The 20,045-nt window shown below is 40.3% G+C and overlaps 1 protein-coding gene across 5 annotated transcripts in view; it reads right to left on the bottom strand.

Moving 5' to 3' along the window:
- HELZ (helicase with zinc finger) overlaps positions 1-15,758 on the bottom strand; it is an 87,025-nt gene extending 71,267 nt beyond the window's left edge. For 3 of the 5 annotated variants that reach the window (XM_068413184.1, XM_068413185.1, XM_068413186.1), the window contains exon 1: positions 15,706-15,758. Coding sequence is in view for 1 of the 5 variants with exons in the window: in XM_068413187.1 (XP_068269288.1) it covers positions 15,706-15,712 (7 nt within the window). In the remaining 4 variants the exon portion in view is untranslated. The remainder of the gene's footprint in view (positions 1-15,705) is intronic. The other 2 variants (XM_068413187.1, XM_068413188.1) reach the window with 2 other exon arrangements.
- Positions 15,759-20,045: the final 4,287 nt, after the last annotated feature.

The following is a 20,045-nucleotide window of genomic DNA, read 5'->3' as shown; positions in this document are numbered from 1 at the left end:
CTGTATAAGACAGGCAACATTATCTGCCAATAAACTGAGACAAATGGTTATCCACAATCTAAACCACCAGTAGAAAAACAAAGCACTTCTATAATCCCTGTCTACATTCTCCCTTTGTTGATATAATATTTAAATATGATACACATCCCTAGAGACACTGTACTTTAAAGCTGACTTCACAAAAATGTGTTCTGATAACTGAAAAAGGAAAAAATGTAAGAGTTCTCATTTTCATTTTTAACAAGCAGCATACTATCAATATTTGTGATTATATATCAACTATTATGATCATTTCAAAGAACTACCTTTAGCCCACTTTAAAAACCTCCTTTATACTTGATATTTTCAGGTTTTTAACCAAACGAAGGTAAAATAACTTCAAGAAGTTAATCTGAAGGTCAAATAAATGCATTTTCTTTATATGAAAAAATAATTCACTATCACACTTTTCTCACTAACACATGCCTAAGCCAATATACAGTAGAAAAGTAAACAAGTCTTTCCATATATTATGTGACATAGTGTTCCATGTGTTCCCTTCCATTCTTAAAATTCTACTTTCAGAACCAATATAGAAACATAAAGGAATATTGATTTTTTTCCAAGACAATTTTGACTTAAACCACCTTCCCTTTTACAACGTTTACATAAAAATTCCTTATGTACAACTGTGTATCTTCCCAGAAATGAAGGAATGCAAGCATGAATTAATTTGCAGTTATCCTGATACAAATCTGTGACATATGTCCCTTTCTTAATGATGACCTTGCAAAATACTACCTCATTCATCCAGATATTTTTTCTGCTAAAAATAAGTCCCCATTTTCAATCAGAATTGGAACAGGCAAGTAGGTTTTGCATTTCCATACATATGAGTAAATTCATTCATCGAGTTATTCTATTAACATTAAAGGCACTCAGCTGGATCACTTAAGCACATATTTTCAATTATATGTGTTAGGTTTTCTTAAGCTGTTTATGCAAGGATCCTTTCTAGATACAGCTAAAAATTACATTGATTTCCATTTCACTAACATTTTAGGCCACAGTGAATTTTACAAATCTAGGATTTGCTTCAATAGTAAAACAATAGTTAATTGATGTTTTTCTCATGTACATTCTGTTTTCCTCCTAAGGGACTGAAAAGAGAGGATTTCGTGAACTCTGCTGTACTTTTGATTTCCTCACTTCCTGGCTGACATATAACCAAAATTCCTTTGACCAAAAGTCTCAGCAGAGCTTCTGTGTGCTTATTCCCGAAGAACCGTTTATACACAGATCCTATCCTAACCCACCTGGCCAGCCTAACTGACAGGCATTTGAAAGCTACCTTACCCAGCCCTTCTTCTCCAACATGGCACCATGCAAAAGTAAAACATTTTTATTTAGCAGTTGTCTTATGCTGGCTGTCTTGATAAATACTGAACTAGTCTGTTTGAGGAGAAACCAGCTTTTACACACCCAGCAGTGGGTTACTGTACTGCAAAGGCCACACAATTTCTTTGGTCAATCTGAAGACTTAGAGAGCACTTCAAAGGACACAATGGACCCTAAGCAATAACCTGTGGAGCTAAGACAAGGCAGGACCAGGCTGCTTGGATAACTGGCTAAACTGAGTCACGCTAGCAGTATTTCAGAGTGTAATTAAAAAACCCACTGAAGTCACAGTGCATGGCACACAGCGCTAGATAAGAAGCCACTGCAGTATAATTTGTTTTTTTAAAACATCTAATCTGAACAAAGATGACCAGTATGTGGACAACATATGGGAAATGATATATTCAGGCTCTCAGATTTCATTGCAATTCCATTTATATCCATACATGCGGACACAAACATACACATTTACTTGGTATTTGCACCATCTACTTCAATCTGCAATCCAGGTGCTCTAACTGCTCCTTGGAGGCACTCAGCTCTTCCTGCTGACTTTAAAAACCCATGCTCCTAAGTTTGGTCCCCTGAGCTGTGCATAAATTAGCAACTGAGACTACATTATGTGAATGTGAATTATAACCATGCTTTCTTAAAATCTAGTCTATTGTAGTACCTGACCTACCCACGTTTACAATTATTTCAGAACAGTTAATATTTTAGCAGCCAAGGAATGGAGACACTTATCAAAGGAAATTTATTTTGAATTCTATAAATGTTTATTTTCAAAAATTTCAAGTGTAAAACTGGAATTCTACACTAACTCCAAGAGCAGAAATTATTAGATAAGAATTGAAAGCTAAAGCGTCAAAAGGTCTGTGCTATATTCCCATCTCTCTTTGCAAAACCAAGCAAATTACTTATGCGCTTCACTTTTTCTTTCTGTAAAACTGAGATTAAAATACTAAGCATGTAACAGAACAAATGTCAGGATTATTCATTTTCTCCAAATGGCCTGGAGAACCACGTGCCAGAAGAGTTCTAAATTCAAATCTGAGTAACAATTTATTCTAATAGCAAAGTTTAATACATCTTCAAAATTTTGAAGAACAGTAAACAGGCATATTCCCACTATCTCAAGTTACACATCCAAAATAGCTGGACCTACCTTAGAAATACAGGCACAACGTCTTATCAACAGAGCCTTTATTATCAGTGGTCAATTCAAAGCATTTCTTAGCTTTGAATCACCTCACAGCAGCACTGCTGCCTATGGAAAGGCTCCCGATTTATGCACTCAAGTAAAATATTTAAACACAGAGCCTGTGAATTCCACCTGATATGACAGTAAGCATCACACTGACCAGAGCACAGACAGAAGTTTACACAGCTCTTCCTCACCAGCTAATCCAGAAGTCTAACGCTGGCATTATACTCTGTACCTCCAAAAAACTCCTGCCTTTAAGTAGAAGAAAACTTACTAATCTCACACTTCTTTGAAGGCCAAGTTGTGCTCAGCTTAGCTTCCACAATACATCATTTAAAAGATCTGGTTAGTTCCAACCAGTGTAACTTACACCTCGGTGTTTTTTTCAATGAACTGCGAGGGATATTTGTTTTTCCCTACAACTAATGATTTCCAGGCTCAATATTCCTAATGAGTATTTCGCCTTCTTTCCAAAGGGATGTTGTAAACAAACATGAAAAGAGTAACTAAAATCTAATCTCTAAATAAAACTGCACATCTCCCCTCCAGAACTGCAGAAGAGGCTGGGAAAGGCAGAAGGGACAGCTTGAGGAGGAAGAGCGATAAACAACGTGATCCACACAGTCATTTATTTTCAAGTAAACACTACGCCTGCTTGGTGCACAGGAGGCTTTTGAAGAATTACTCCACAGTCTGATGAGTCCAACTTCAATCTAAAAATCAGTGTAGGAGGAGAGAACATCGTGAACTAAAATTTTAGTGTTTCACAGCAGTTTAACTCATGACTGTGCACTTTCACGCTTCACAGCTTACCAATGTATTTTATGGAGCCAAAGGGTCCATACATTAAAACAATGATAAGTTAAAGCATGTGACAGTTCCTAAAAAATTTCAAACAGATGCTTTTTCAATTCATTGTAAAGCATCTAGCCAGATAACTCTCGCTGTACTTCATACACAAACAGATTAGAGGGCACAATGCTGTTCCTATTAATGTTACTGGCAAAACTCCCTATGTCTGCCAAGACAGAAGGATCAGATCCAAGGTCTCTCATGCCAAGCTGACAAGCAGTAGACAAGTCAGTAAATATTTGCATATTTTAACCAGACATTAACATCTCGTGTAAAGATTTATGCTAAAGCAATGATGTTCAACTTGAAGTCCTACGGTGAGACTGGTAGGAATTTACTGTCAATTGAACATACTTCAAGAGCCACATCCTGGGATTCGCAAACTGAAGCAAATGAATGAGACCCATTGCCATGAGGAACAAGCAGGGGGAAGAGCCTCTCCAGCTGCCTCCCATTACAGTCCATAACCCTTCAAACAGTTCTGCTGTGAGAAATACGCACCCAAATACTCCTTGCCAAAGCTATTCAGCTGTGTCCTCCAGTTAAGAGCCCACTGTATTGCAGTGAAGGAGAGGAGAAGAAGGGTTTGCCGTTCCATTGCCTATTGCGGTCAAGCTGGCACAGGCTCAGAGAAAGCAGGGCAGGAATTCAACTCATCCTGCCCCTCTCCAAGGAAATGCGTGCGGTGACCACGCTGTGTTTCCTAACCCTTCGTGATTTTTCAGCCCTTCTCGCAAGTTGGAAAGGCTGGCCACCAAACTGGACATAAGTTTTAAACATGTAATAAATTCAGGTAATATGTCAAGAAAAGACAGCTGGTTTATCCTAACTTCCCAGCAATTCCATCTAAGAGGCAAGAAGAGAGCTACTAGATTTATTTTTTAGGATGGTTGCTGCGTCCTTCCCCAGAAATTTTTGAACTTAAAGTCAATTTGAACCGAATTTCACAGAAATCTCGAAGATGCTGCAAGTTTTATGAAAAATACGTAATGAGACAGAGACCTGGATTTTTAAGTCCACCCAGGGAAAGGGGAAGTTATAATTCAGACTCTTACTGATACCAAGAGTTCAGTTACCCCATCAATTACCACCATGTGCTGCCATTTACCCAGCGAGAGAGATAGCACTGTACCCAAATACCACTCATCGGTAAAATAAAATTAAATATCTATTCATTTTCCTTACCTATAGTGATAACATAAACTTATCTTTGCCTTAAGACAAAAAAACATTTTATTCAAGCCTCCAGGAAGGAATAAAATACAGCTGCACAAAATACAGAAGCCACTTACAGACACACACAGAAAAAAAATGCACTTTCCTAGTGTCATGACATATACATCATAAATAATCCCACACTCAGAAATCATTTAATAAAATGAGAGCAGATAATGACAGTGCACTATACCAACGTGAAAGACTAACAGAAAGAAAAAGGATGGCGCATCTTTCATGTGCAGGGTACAGAAAAGAATATGAAAGGTACCTGTGCATTTTTTTTCTTTTAAGAAAAATATAATAGCAGAGATCTTATGCACTCATTTATTGCAGTTATGGCTGAAGTCAGTGATATTAGTTATACACCGTGCTCCGAAATGTACTGCACACCTTACAGAACAAATACAAAAGTCTCCACCCTTGAGAGAGGACAATCTAATCAGTTTTCTGAAATAACTGAATTGCTCTGGTTAATGTTGTACAACTCCAGGCAAAATGACCCTACTTTGAATTCCAAAAATGATGTTAAATCTGAAATGGAGCATACAGAATGAGGAAAGCTTATTTCAAGGTTTTATTATATAGCATAATAGCAGCAAGAACTTCTGCTACATGGCCTCTAAGGATCATGATATGCTTGATTTCAGGAAGGGGAAAAAAAGGAATTAAGAGGTTTGTGATGCCTCCTATTATTAAATACTTTGATTATCTTTCCATGTTGAAAAACCAAAGAAAGCACCATAAATTAGAAGGACAAGTGATCTCTGGCCACATAAATGGAGCCTTGAGTCTGATCCTGTAAACTTAACGTATAGAATAAACACATTCACGTTTACTGAAAAAGGAACAAGTGCCTGTGGATGATTTACCATTCACCTAACGATAGTAACAAAAATATAGCGGCAATTGAGATTAAAAGAAATGCCTTCTGCATCTGGATCCTCTGTGTTCTTTAAAACACTTCACATATATCACAGAGAGTAATGAGTTAGATGTTACTGAGTGCCAGTTATGATTTCAGTACAGACACTTTATTAAGTGATTATTAACACTTTATTACCTTTATTAATCTCTTTCGTTTTCATTTTGGAAATAGCAGCAGTAAGGACAACCTATATAGCCAGCAGCAGCAGCATTTACACATGGACAAACTGGCTATCTTTGGCTCAAAATCTGAAAATAACTCATGGCCTCAGCACTTGTAATCACCCCATCCCCCACATAAGTATCCCTAACATCTTCATCTCCTGCCTTTAAAAAGATCCTTTTTCACAGAGCTGTCCAAAAACATTACCTAGCTTGATGAAACTAAGCAAAATACATGGCAAGTCAAAGCACAACATCTGCCTGGCGTGTACTCGCTTTGTCTGTAAGCCATCCTTAACTGACAGATACAAGATTCCTATTACACGAAGCAAATAGATATACATATTGCATTCATTAAAATTAAAATACAAATACTAGGGTGTAAAGTTCGATACTCAAAGGTTGTGTAACGACAAACGTATCTGTACAAGCTAATGTTGGCCCTCCTGTGTGTCTGCATTATGATACAGCCTTTAACTGTATTAGTCACATACCACATTTTCCCAGGGCTACCTGGCGGAGCGAGCAGGCAGGACGGAGGCTGCCTGCTTAACGGCCACCTAGTTAACACTCCAGCATAGGGCCTAAGGCCTTATTTACTGCGTGCTGCTCAAATCTGGCTCTCCAGACTGCATTTTAATGTTTTCACAAACTTTTCAATAATGCTTATAAATACTGAGACCAAGCACTTCACAAGTATTAAGAAAATATCTTTATCCTTCTGATATTATTCCCACTTTACAAAGAATTAAGTAATTAAAACACATTAAAGCCGAAAGTTTCTATAAACTTCTTACATTCAGATTAAGACAACTAAACGTGATTTTCCCCCATTATGCTCTACCTTGTGCTATAGCCCTTTATATGATCAAAGCAGAATATCCAGTGTCTGCAGAGTGACTTAGGAGTATTCAGCATTTCTCTACATCACAACATGGGAGCCTGCATTAGAAATACAGAAAATGACATGTAGCAAAGATGGGGCTTAAGCATGATTTGCTTTTTTTTTTTTTTTACTATTCCCTACTCCCTTTCTGAAACTCTAATTTATGCAAATAGTGAAACTCTACTCCAACAAACAACTATATTAGCATTATAAAATAAATTATATGTACCCACATAGTAAAGCCTACCTTCTACTTCTTTCTAACACTAATATTTTTCAATCTCCTTGTTCAGCCACCCGCATTTCCACGTTTATTCTACATATTCTGTGAAAATCTGCATTTTGCATCTTCTGTTTAAATCCAGTCGCTGCTTCCTCTGTGCTGCGTGACGGTAGAGCTGGTAGTAAAGCAGAAAGGGGTATTGGGAGTACAGAAAGGGAATTCTCTACGCTTTCTTTTTTGTCCAAAATCATACCAGGGAGGAATGCAGAAGCCCTAGCCTTCAAACTGTCCTGAAATCCCATTTAGCTCACAGGCTGAAGTATATTCACTGCAGGGATGATCTTTTATATTTGTACTAAATGCTAATTTGACCAACACTGAGCAGATTATTCACAGGGTTGATAACAAGTATATCCTTGGCAGAAAAACCATATTATACCACATCTCAACTTTTTACACAGCAGCACTATAGGACATTACATATGTTTTTTATTTTATTGTGAACATAAGAATATATTTTTTGCCCAATTTTTTAGAAAAGACTGAATCATCTTGGCAGAACCCTTCACTCCCTCCACAGCACCCAAAAAGTCAGCCTGGTATAGACACCTACCATGGGAAATTTCAACCCAAATAATTAAAATTTGGCAAGTAATAACCAACTGAAATGAGGAGTATGTCACAGTAAGCATCAGGTAACATAATAATAGGTGGTGCTTCTGCCCCACCTAAAGTTCTTTTGGCTCCTTCATAGAAAACCTTCACGTAAACAATCTTTCATAATAACTGGGTAACAGCAGCAGTTTGAGTTCCATATACCTATACGTTCTTACTGCTTTTTGAGAGTAGAGTTTCTCACACTTATCCAAGATGAGGGCATTTTAATTGAAATATTGTCCCATGGTTACCATTTTATCCCCATAACAACATCACCAATTACTTACTTTAAAAAAAATGCATTAGAAAAGTAATTTAATCTTTGCTTCTCTTAATGAAATTTGCCAGAGAAAAACAAAGGGAAAAATCAGCACTGCATGACCAGCCAGCTCTCCATGGAGCACCACCAACCTACAAGTCTGAAACTCAAACACACATCACAGAAAAATACAGTATTCATATCCTGAAAGTTGTTTTAAACATCATAATCCACAACTTTTAAAACCATAAACTACTTGTGGCAGAACCTCTCTTTTAAACATTTGAATAACAGCACATGGCCTTGTTCCTGAGTGTCTCTGCACATTTCACAACATAATGATTAGTAATAATTTTTACCAAAAAAAGTGAACACCATTAACCTTAAGGACTTACACAGTCATGCAATTACCAATACTCTTCTCCGCTGAGTCATAAGATATTGCCAAAAGTCCTTTTTGAGAAATGTCTGCTGTACAATATGTAGGTACATCTGTGTATATGTGACTAAACATCTGTCACCTAATTTTCAAAATGCCAAGCAAGTACAAAACTGTGTTCCCAAGGAATGCAAAGGGGAATAAAAGAAGATTCACAGGTATCGTTTCAACACAAAACACATATCGGGATGTTTACAAATGTATTTCAGAAGTTTAAATGCAACATATATCACAAAGTTTTCCACGACACGCATTGAATCTGCCACTCATACAGCACTGTCTTCAGAGAGCACTTAACTACGGTTCACTTGCCAAAGTTCACCAGTTTAATCAACCTCAGAGACAGAATCAAAATTAGGAGTTCCTAACTTTCAGTTTCGTGTTCAATTTGCAGCCTTCTCTAATACAGCTGTATCTGCATTTCAGCAATAAAAGTATTTTTAAAACCAGGAAATTATTTCTCACAGCATAACCCCGTTTGGAAAACCCTGTGCAAACTCCAAAGCTCAGCGGTTCAATTCACGTTTTCTCTTCTTAACAGGGATATTGTAGTGATGCTGAAACAGTCTTTCCTCAAATGTCAAACTTTCATTTTCATACAAGAACTTTCTCCACTCTTGACATGTCCCAGTATTGCAAAGCAGCACACCCCTATGACTGGGAGATCTATCTGAAGAACAGGTCTTAGATTGCCAGTGCAAATGCAGATGCTACAGGTATATATCACAGTTTCACAGTCGGATAAGAAAAAAAAGCCCTACATTAACTTTCTGTTTGAGATGTAAAATATGAACCACACTTTCAATCCATTCAAGAGGCAAAAGAATGTAAAAATCTTCATGCTGAACATCAGTTATATTGCACAGTTCACAAACTGAACATAGAAATAAGCCAGAAAGTTGTGACGCAAAACAGGAAAGTTTTCTTTCAATATACCTCAGTCTTCACTGCAGCGTTATAATGAACTTAAATTTATTACAGTAGTGAATAATACTGTGACTGAGTTTTTTGTTACGCCTTTATACAGTGCTTAGCACAAAAGGGTCCTACCATAACAGATTTAATAACACAATCACGCCACCCACAGATACTCCAAACACATCTTTCCCAAAACCATACTTATTATGTAACTCTGTACGATATTTTTGTGAGCTGTTTTGAAAGTTCAAAGCAATTACTAACCTCCACCACTAAAAATTGCTATCTTTATTGTAAATAACCTTTGAAATTCATTTTTACACAACTGTGCTTCAAATAGTTTGGCATAATATAGCTAAGCCTGATTTGGGGAGTTGTCTTCTATCTCTGTAGTTTAATGATATTAACCCTTCTGCCTCCGGATAATGCTTTTGTAACGTCCCTGTTTCCTCTCCTCAAATGCACAAAGTTGATACTACCAACAGGTTCAATTTTTATATGTCTTCTGAGACTAGAATATGGATTCCCAAGTTCTCCTCGCACAGCAAACCCTATGGGCAACACCTTAACTTCTACCCAAAACACCACAAGTTTCCCAATGGCATTCTCCCTACTCATTCCCTTTGAAATGAACATTAGAGATTCAGTCACGTATCGTAAACCCCACTCAAAGAACAGACACCAGCAGGAATGAGTAACGATCCTACTGTGGTTAGTGGCATAACTCTCACAAAACTTCGGAAGAAGAAAAGCGGTGTCTAGCCCAGCCAAACAAATATAAACAAAACTGCAGCCAAGTAATATCAGTCAGTTCAAATGACAAAACAAATGTCCTGCATCATTCCAAACACGTGAGTGTCTTTAAGATATGGCCAGAGTGGAGTTACCTCAAAATCATCAGCACAAACAACTATAATCAAAGACATCACTTCAATAAAATACCCACAGCACTCAGCTACAACTCTGCGTTAGCGCAGATTCAGAAGTATGCTAAAAAAACATTCCCCTTAACGACCTTCCTGTGTAGACAAGCAGAAAAGCCCAACAAATTCTGGCTCCCGAGATGGCAGAGGAGCAGATTGTGCTATTGTGGCTGGTCAAGAGCATTTGGGAATCCCAGCTAGCTGATGGGGAATTAGTTGAGAGCAGTGAAGAAACATTACTCGGGTACAGAAGCACACTGCCTGTCCTCATCCCCCCCCCCCAGATTATCCCAGGATAAAATGAAATTTTCACTTAGAAAAATACAGATTATCTTACATTAAGTGAGAAGATATATAAGGAAGAAGCATTATTTTATATGTTGCCAAAACCACTATGCTTTTCATTTGTGGCATTCCCCATTTATTATGTCCACAAAGATTTGCTACTTTCTTGGTTTGCTGAACCATTAAATATTTTCCAGCAAATTAAACACTCATGCCACATCACTAACAACCAAGATTCTCAAAAACAGCTCGTGTCACGTATTTCCCTTTTGCCACGGGGTCTGAAGGACTCTGAAAGATCTTCTAAGCATGTTTAAGCAGCGTAATTTTTATTGTTTTGATGAATACAGTATTTTTACTATATATAACTATGAAAAAAACACCTGTGAAATCCACAAACTGAAAGATCATTTCTAAACAACACTTATTCTAACTACCATAAAACCAGCTCAGACCAGTCCACACTGCTTGCATTTCTACCCTTCGCTTCCTGCCACTCCAATATTCAAAATTTTGTACCTAACATAATTCTACTATTCTTTTTCTTCCAAGATTCAGTGATTACAGCTCTGAGAATCATGAGCCTTCCTACTGCTTACAAACAAAGGAGAGATCATGAAATGTATTTCCCCAGACCACATATAAGCCAAAGATTAAAAACATCCAGCACAGTCACATCATTCTTCATGCAAGTGGTACTTCCTGAGACCAACAGAAACAAATCACGCAACAGTTTACAGCAACATCTCCAAAACATCTCCTTACATAAAATCACTTACCAAAACTCTTCCTACCAACTCAGCAGCACTGTGTACCTACTGCTTCTTGGAAAAGCTGTATAGTTCAGTGTTGTTCATTCTAAATCACCTTCTTGCTAAAGTACAACTCTTCTAACATCTGACAAAGACTCCATGTCACTTAGAAAATTCGACAGTTTGTACTCATTCAGAAGTAGGATGGGGCCATAGTAACCACTCAGACTTTTTAGTCACGAAACAGAACCTCTCAGTGTAGTAAAATTACATTTAAGAAGGAAAAAAGATTGAAATGCATGATTTCTTATCTGGCTTTCCTGTCATAGGTCTGCAATTTTATATTTTGGAGGACTCTGAGAAAAGGATAAATAACCAGGGCATTTCTATTAAATTTAAGGTAATGAATTTGCATATAAAATTGTAAAGAAATATTTGGATACTACATCATAGCCACATTAAGTATCCTTTAACTTCAACTAGCAGTGCAATGGAAATGCAATAGAAAAACAAATTCTCACCCATGGGTAATTACAATCTCCCTGCTTAAATTCCTAAGCACTACTTTTCCTACAGTAATATTCACTTTTCTGTGCTTCTCAGACATGAGTGATTGCTTCTGGTTGAAGCCTCATGTTGTAAACATTTGTGTGAAGAGAAGATGAAAGCTCAGCAAGCAAGACTGTTTTTGAATAAGGAACTTGAGTTACATATCAATACCACCATAATAAAAATCACCAGAAGCTGGCCTGTTTCTGTGGAGTGGTTTGACCTTGCAGACTCCTAATTTCACTGTCTATAAAGTTTAGTTATTTTCTTCTTCCCCCCTCAAATAAATACTAGGAGAAAACAAATGTTTACTTTCCCCATCAAAATCTCCAACAGATCAAGCATTCCTTCTTTTTTTTTAAATTCCATACCAATGCTGTGTGCAAACTTCTGAAAAAGCAGTCTCTTTTCCAATATTCTCTCTCTTTTCTTCCTTGCTGAAAAAAGAACGACGATCGCAGAAGTCTACCACAGGGAGTAAGAAATCAAACATATAGAGTACGATGTCTTTAAATGTATGTCATTGACATACATAAACACAAGGGCTGACTACTGCCAAAGGCCACAGAAAAAAATAGCAAGACAAACAAGAACAAAAAAAGGAAGGTCTTGTTTGTTCTCATAATCTAACCCATAATACTTCCATTTAAAGGGGAAAAATACATATACCATGTAGTGATAATGGGATCTTGCCTTAGGACCTGAACAAAAGAAGTGAGAAATGATTAAACAGCTATTATAGGCGAGCAGGAGGGAAGACGGGGAATATAAAATTTGCGATTTTCTCCCCCACGATGAGCCACTGGCAGCCTTGCCCAAAGAGGACTACTAGGGATCTGCTTCCAGGAGGAAGCCTTTAACAACGTGAGGAAAAACGTAAAGACAGGATTCGCATCTACTAGGATTCTTGGCTTACCGATCCCCAAGGCAGGGGGAGTGCCAGCTGCCCAACTACTCTCTCCCTAAGGCAGAGCAGAACGACCCCATCCTTCCTTCTCATTCTCCAAGCCAGCTCCCATGCCTTTCCCTAGTTATTCAGGCTGTACACAGGGGACAGGATTTAAATTATTACAAAAGACTTTTCTAATTTAGATTTCACTCCTGCTAACATACCTATCCAGGTACCACTGACTGCAGGAGGGAATGCCAGTGAGGTGAAAGATTCAAGGGCTTTCAACTAATAATCTGAATCGCTCCAGCAATTGCTTCTGCCATTACTAAAATGAAAACACCTAGAATAAAGTGCAGTAGCAAACGTAAGATGGTAGTAAACAACGAAGAAAAACAAAAAGAACCACACAAAGTCAGAAAGAATACCCAGCTACAATTGCAAAGGGGATTTTAGTAACAAAAATAATTGCCAACAATGGAGAAAATATTTCATCAGACTACTAAATTAACAGAGTTGGAAAACATTAGTAATAATACTGCCTAGCTCTGACATAGCCTCTTTCATCCACAGGCGTCAAGACTCTTTACAAGTTGGTACGATTCACTATTCCTATTCTAAATTCCTTCAAAAGGAAGCATAAACAGGTAAAGCGATTTGCATCAGGCTGTCCAGATCTCTCAAGCACTAGGCTTGTACCCAATTCGCTTGGAAATATTACCTCTTCAAACCTTCTAGACACTGTTACCTACTTTTTTCGAGATGGGAATTTCTCCATGACTCAAACCTTTGAGCAGAAGTTCTCTCCAAACTACAGCCCTTCTCCTGCAACCAAATGTACTAATACAGATCCCAAAGCTCAGGAGCAACTTCTCTGAAATCAATGAGATTTCACAAACAGAAAGGATCCTCCATGACAGCTCAAGAAGCAGAACTGGGACAAATTACAGATTAAGGTGCTGCTTCCACATCTCCCTTTAATTTTTAGTCTGCTAGGTAGAGACAAAAACAACAACAACAAAAAAAACAGAAAACAAAAAAAAAACCACACACCACCCCCCCCAAAAAAAAAAAACAAAACACAAAAAAACAGCTATTACAACCTTTCAAGTCCTAAAGCCATCACTTTAAGAGGCCTCTTTCATAGAGAAGTTCATCTGGCACACTTAAAAAGGCACAGGGGATGTATGAATTAAAGGAGTGGAAATACACACTCTGTATGTTTCATAAGTCAAAAAAAATCAAGGAGGTGAGGAGTGATAATAGAAATGTGATTTCAGCTAGGAAAAAAAAAAGTAATTTCTGCTTTCATAACAAATTACAAAGAGAACTCAACTTTATCAGTAATAACACATAAAATGTTCCTTCACTTACCCATAAAGAAAAACTGTTCTGCTAATTAAAGTTCAACAAAAAAAGCTTAACTCAGCTTTCGCCACTCACAATTTCTGTGCTGTAAAAGCTAAGCCTACTAAAGTCTGATTCATCTGCGAGTGAATCCCTCGCTGTGCATCCTGAGGAGGGGGAAGGAACATGGTGGTCGCTCGTACACTCTCCCCTCATCTGAGTTTCAACTGCACGTTCAAAATCAGCTCCTCAGTACAGAGGACCAGCAAGCAGCCCAGCATCCCCAGACCATCCCACTCAAATAAGCTTTGCCACTTAGAAAAAAAAACAGAGTTTTCATTCACAATCTGCTATGACCCAAAAGTACTGAAACAATTCAATTTAAAACACATTATTTTAAAACCTCCCTGTTCTACCAATCAGACTTGGAAAATAATGCAAGCCTGCCAAGCATTACTTCATTTAATTTGGGGTTGTTTTTTTTTCATTTTTACAAAGGAATGTGTCTTTTCTTAATATAAATAGGGGCAGGCAGGGACTATCTTGTCCTTTGCCTTGTTTCAATTGTACTATTTATTAAGAACAACATTAGAAGACCCCAAACAATTCAAACCATCCCAACAAGACTAGCCATGATGCACTCAATCTGTCAATGGGGATATTCATTTTTAGGACATTTTTGTGTCTTACAACTGAATTCTTTTATTTCTTCAATGAAAAGCAAAATATATTATCTTGTTTTCAGACTTCATCTCAAGCTCGCTGTACCTCTGATAATGCAAAAATCCTATTACCTTATTACCTCTTACTCATTTTGTCATTAATTGGAAAGCAACCTCGCAACTGTTTGCCTGCAGTTATTTCTTACTTCCATCAATGATATGTTTAATCATGTTACTATAATCAAACAACAACAGTTTGACTAACACTGCATTGAAGCCAGACAACTTCACTCATCTGGAAATTAATAAAAGGACATGACCCACCCCAGGAGGGGTAATATATATATATCCTTCCTCTACTTGGGGATTTGCCCTAAAAATATACAGTCCGTGTCAGGAGGACTGTATCGCAACCTGCAGTATAAACGCTCCTATTTTCAATTTCACAACAGTTGCATCGTACAAAAGGTGATCTCAGGATCTGTGTCAGACCTCCCAACTTCTAGCCACTTGGCTCTGACAAAGCGTCCTGCAGAAAACAAAAATATAAGCTTATCTGCCAATCCTTCAATTGCTCCGAGGGTTAATTTTACCACAGCGGTTTAATTCTTTCAATTTATTTTTCCATCCTTCAACAAACCCTACTTAAACCATTTTTTTTTTTTACTTCTATTTTATTATTGTTATTTCCTGGCTGTCGCTCGCCGTTCCGTCCCGCCCCGCCCGCTACAAAAACAAAGCTGACTCCCACCCCTCTACATCCCCCCACCTTCCTCCCTGACGGAGCACCCCCGGAGCCAGAGGAAGCCGCGGTTGTGCGAGGCATCCCCGGCTCTCCGGGCTGGCCCCTACGCCTGTCCCCGCTGCGCCGGGCGCAGGGCCGCGCCGGCCCGCCCGCCGGCGGCTGGGGGCCCCCGGGAGAGCGCGGCAGCCCCCGGGGCTCCGGCCGAGCCCGCCCGTAAACAGCCCCCGAGCGGCTGCCGTTGCAGGCCCCTCCGCAGACACAGGGCCCTCTCCAGCCGGCACCGCTCAGCCTCCGGCCCGCCCGGCAGCCCCCGCTCGGCCGCTCGACCAGCTGCGGGGCACCGAGGGTCCCCCGAGGCCTCCCCGGAGCTCTCTCCAGCCAGGCCCGGCCGCCCTCGGCCCCCGTGGGGGGCGAATGGGGAAGTCCTGACTTACCTGTCATTACTTTCTACGCCATCTTGGATCCACTTGTCAACGTCCCCACAAAGCATTGTGGGAAAGCCCTCCCCCGCCCTCCTCCCGGCCCGGCGGCCAGCGGGGGAAGGCGGAGGGCGGCGGGGCGCTGCGGGCGGGACGGGGACCGGGACCCGCGGCCCCTTCTGCGGCACGGCGGAGGGAGGCGGCGGTTAGCGGAGGGCAGCCGCAGGCTCCGGGCCGCAGCTCTCCCCTCACGCAGCGGCTGGAGGGGGCACTGCCGCGCCGCTTGGGCTGGAAACCGGCAACCTCGGGGATTTTCGGGGTTTTTTTTTTTTCTTTTTTTTCCTCTTCTCTTTTTTTTTTCTCCCGCCCCCTCCCCTTATCCCGGGAATCGCGGCGCTGCCTCCGCACGCACGCAGCCGCTGCCGAGCCCGAGGGGCGCTGGCGGAGCCGGCAGAACCGGGCCGTGCCGCAGCGCTGCGCGCCCGCGAAGCCGGCGCGGACCGGCCGCCGTTAACGCACGGTATGAGGGTGCGCACACGCGTAGAGAAGGTCCCGCCCGGTAAGCTGCGAGGCAAAGTCCACCTGTGCTAAAAATGCGTGGGGTGTTTTTTTTTTTTCTCCCGGTTTTTGGACTCTTGTGGGTTATTTTTGTTGTTTTAAAGTTCCTGCCCTACAGAAACTCGCAGCAGCCCGGGGCCGTGTGGGAAGGCGCAGCCGGGCGATAGAACAGCTCACGTTGTACATCGTGATACAAAAACCCATCTGCTTTTGCTGAAGGACTGTTGGTAATGCGGTTCTGGCTGCGCACTGAAATCCCAGAAACTGCTTTGCATAACAGTTCTATTTTCACGGAGTAATCTTCCCTGTTAGCTGTGTTTTCAAAATGTTTGGCAATCAATTCTTAATACCTACGCTGTTTTGCAAACTGGCTTTTTCAAGGCGTTCCCGGCTCAGCTGCCATGGATGGGTGCCCCTCGCTGCGCACAGGCCATCAGGCTTTAGGGCAAAGCGGACGAGAAATTGGGGGAAAGCAGCTTACTTCGGGATCTTAAGTTTATCAACGAAGCAGGATTCCAGTGTTTTTTAAAAACTTTTCCGTCTACTTTAATTAAAATAATAAGACCCAGATTATTTTAGTATTGGATTTTCCTAAATACATTTATATTTAAATTTACATTTAACGCCTCCTAACTCTTTGAAGAATAACCACCAGCCAAGCCTCTGATGCATTGCCACTGCAAGAAGATACTTGTGCCCAAGAATATTTTCAATATTCATCAGTAATGCATTTATAAAGAGAGAGAGTTCCTTGCAAAAATGTAAATGCAGAAGGAAATAAATTTAAAGAAATCCTTTGCATTTGCAGCCCCAGACTTAAATCAGTCCACTACTTAATTCAACTTTATAAATACGGTTGGGAGTACAGTTAACTGTTTCAGTGCCCTACCAGAGGCCATGCCAGAGGGAAGTGTGGTTGGTCCCAGCCCAGGAGACGCCATTCCAGGAGGACAAAAACACTCCCATGGAGCCAGCCCTAGGCCATCTCTGCTGGTCCCCAGCTGCCTGCCTCGGACACCATCCCCAGGGAGCTAAAGTGCTCGCTGTGACTGTCAAGTGTTCTCCATGGGCACTGTGCAAGGAACAGGGCAGTTATGGTGAATCAGATAAAGGTGAAACCATGTTTAGGATCTGACTAACTTTGTGTCTCATTCAGTCCAGGTTGTTGAAGTGGAATTAGTCCTTTTATTTTGGAGGTTGGTTGTGTTTGGTTCCTAGTGAGCTTTTGTATTACTGATAAATTCTTCTGTTACAAAATGCAAGGAAGGTTTTCTTTAAAATGAATGGTAATTTTTTTAAAAGTGGAAAATAGAATAAGTTTTATATGTGTGTATATATCTAAAAATATGCATATATCCTCTGGAGTTGAGTTTGGGATGAGACAAATTTGCTGGGTATATTCTTCACATAAACTGTCATTAACTTTTGAGTCCATTTGTTCTGATGGCATTTCTTTATACTGTGCTGGGAAAAAAATTGTATGGCTAGTGACTGAGTTATACAAGGAAAGATTTGTTCAATGACAGACACCATTTTTATTGCTATCTGTCTCTGTTGTTTTAAAATTCTTAGACTGAAAGTACTGAAGGCCAAGACTGCTGTAAAAAGATGGGAACTCAGCGCTGTAGAAACAGCCCAGAAAGGAGCTGGGGAAAGCCGATGGCAGCAGGGGAATCCCCCGGCTCAGAAAAAGTGCTGTGTATAAAACACAATGTGGAGTCTCTGCACTTACACCCACTGCTTTTTATGATCGTCTTACCTAAATTACACCTCTTAGCCCCCATATGAAGTAGGTTTTAGGGTATTTCGTAGAGTGGTTAATTGTACTGCAGAAACCCTAAGTGGACATGCCAGGGGCTACAGAGGGAGCCAGCAGCTCTGAGATGGGGTTGGCTGCCAAGCACTATTTTGTTCAAGTACTGCCACTAAGCCTGCAAGATTGGAATAACTGTATTGTCTCCATGTGGTGCCTCCTCCAAGCCCTTTCATAGTCTTTTTTTACCAGATAGAAAGATGAGGACTGTTGGTCCAAAACATATTTGGGCTCCAAGCACTCATTAACCTTGGAAATTCTGCTCCAAGTGCAAATCATGGCCTAAGGGATGAGACCCCAAAGCCAAAGGGCCTTAATATAACTAAACTGTAGTTTCAGAGCCACTTCTATTATAACAGCACAGAAGGCAGAGTATGCCACTAGCAACCAGTTATACACTACATGGGAAGAAAGAGCCTTCTTGTGGCTTTTATTGACATGTTTCAATACAGTATTGAGGGATAATTTAAGGAAATAAGCTTATAATATTAGCTGCTACTGTGGGAGGGACTCCATGAGGTATTTCTCTCTCTCTTTCTCCTTGATGTGTATTACCTCAGTGGAAGCTGCACTTTTGGCTGCCAACCTCTGCAATCAAACACATCATTCAAAACTCTACAGGCTGAGTCGACAAGCCAGGTCTTCTCTCAGCATGTGCTGGGCACAGAAACAGATGTGTTCTGTGCTGACTACTGCCTTGCATTTCCAGAATTGTCCAGACTTCTTAAGTCCCTGGAATCCCCATATGCTATGCTCCCTAATGGGATTTCATGACAAGAGGAGAGCTCGCAGCACTAGGTTTCTGCTGAGGAATGTGGGTTTTTGCACTAGTTGCAGCACACTCTCTTTCTTCTGCCCAAGGAGACCAGAAGCAGCTGGTCACATGGAGTCTGGGAGCAGAAGAAAAGCAATGGTGTATGTTACAAATGTAAGAAATGCCAAAGGCACAATGGGGAGGCATGAGATAGGAACAAAAACAATGAATCTCTGCTCAGCATCATGAAACTTGACCAACAGTGATATTTCTAGGGACTTATTATAATGCTAAGATTAAAACAACAAAACAAAAACAAAAAAAAACCTCCAAAGAATGCAGCAATACCAAATTCAATTATACTTTCACATATTTTTAAGATTTCAAAATGTCTTCAGATCTGAAAATTGCACTTTTCTGCTGGAAGTTTAGAAAGCCCAACCTCCCAGCGACCATAACTGCAAGGAAGGCACTAACACATCCAGTCTCCCTGCCCTTAAGTCAGGATTCTGTAAATCATGACTGTTCACAGGGCTTCTCCCTATTCTGTGGAGCTAGGAACCATGCCCAGGTCCTTGGAGAATCTAGGCTCCTTGCCAAAAAACAGGAGTTTGAAAACCTGGGGCCACTCAGGGCTGCTAGGCTCCCTGCCATGAAGCTAAGATCTGAGCAGAGCTCTGATAGGTGTGGCACAGATTCTGGAAGAGTTGGGAACTCTGAAACCGTCACTTGCTTCAGGGCTAATGGAGAGCTGGTAGCCAAAAAGCCCTGGAGTCTTGGCTTACCCATGAGCTGCACACTTGGAATCACAGCCATAGCTTGGTTTCTACATTTTCAAAACAAAACTATTTTAATTATTTCAAACTTATGCTGCTGCTTTTTTTCCTTTCTCCTCAGACTTTCACTTTCACAGGAAATTCAGAAAATCAATTTCTATTCTATGATAAAGTTCACTCCTGTTTCTGGTAACTGGCATTTCTTGAATTCCAATATAGAAAACACAATTTTCAATCAATCAGCTCCACTCATGATGTCTAACTTCAGAATAGAGGAAAAACCACTTACAATTAACATGTAAAAGTAATAAGCATATAATAGAATACGTTCAGCATCGAATTGCCTCACTGACCCTGCAGCCTAACATCCCAGCAGGCATCTCAGGCAGTTTTCGCCCCTGAGAAACAACAGGAGGCCTTTCTCAACAGAGGTTCCAGACTGATTACAGTAATA

This window comes from Nyctibius grandis, chromosome 15 (assembly GCF_013368605.1).
Source record: "Nyctibius grandis isolate bNycGra1 chromosome 15, bNycGra1.pri, whole genome shotgun sequence".
Classification (NCBI taxonomy): Eukaryota; Metazoa; Chordata; class Aves; order Nyctibiiformes; family Nyctibiidae; genus Nyctibius; species Nyctibius grandis.
This window is presented reverse-complemented; position numbering and strand designations above follow the sequence as displayed.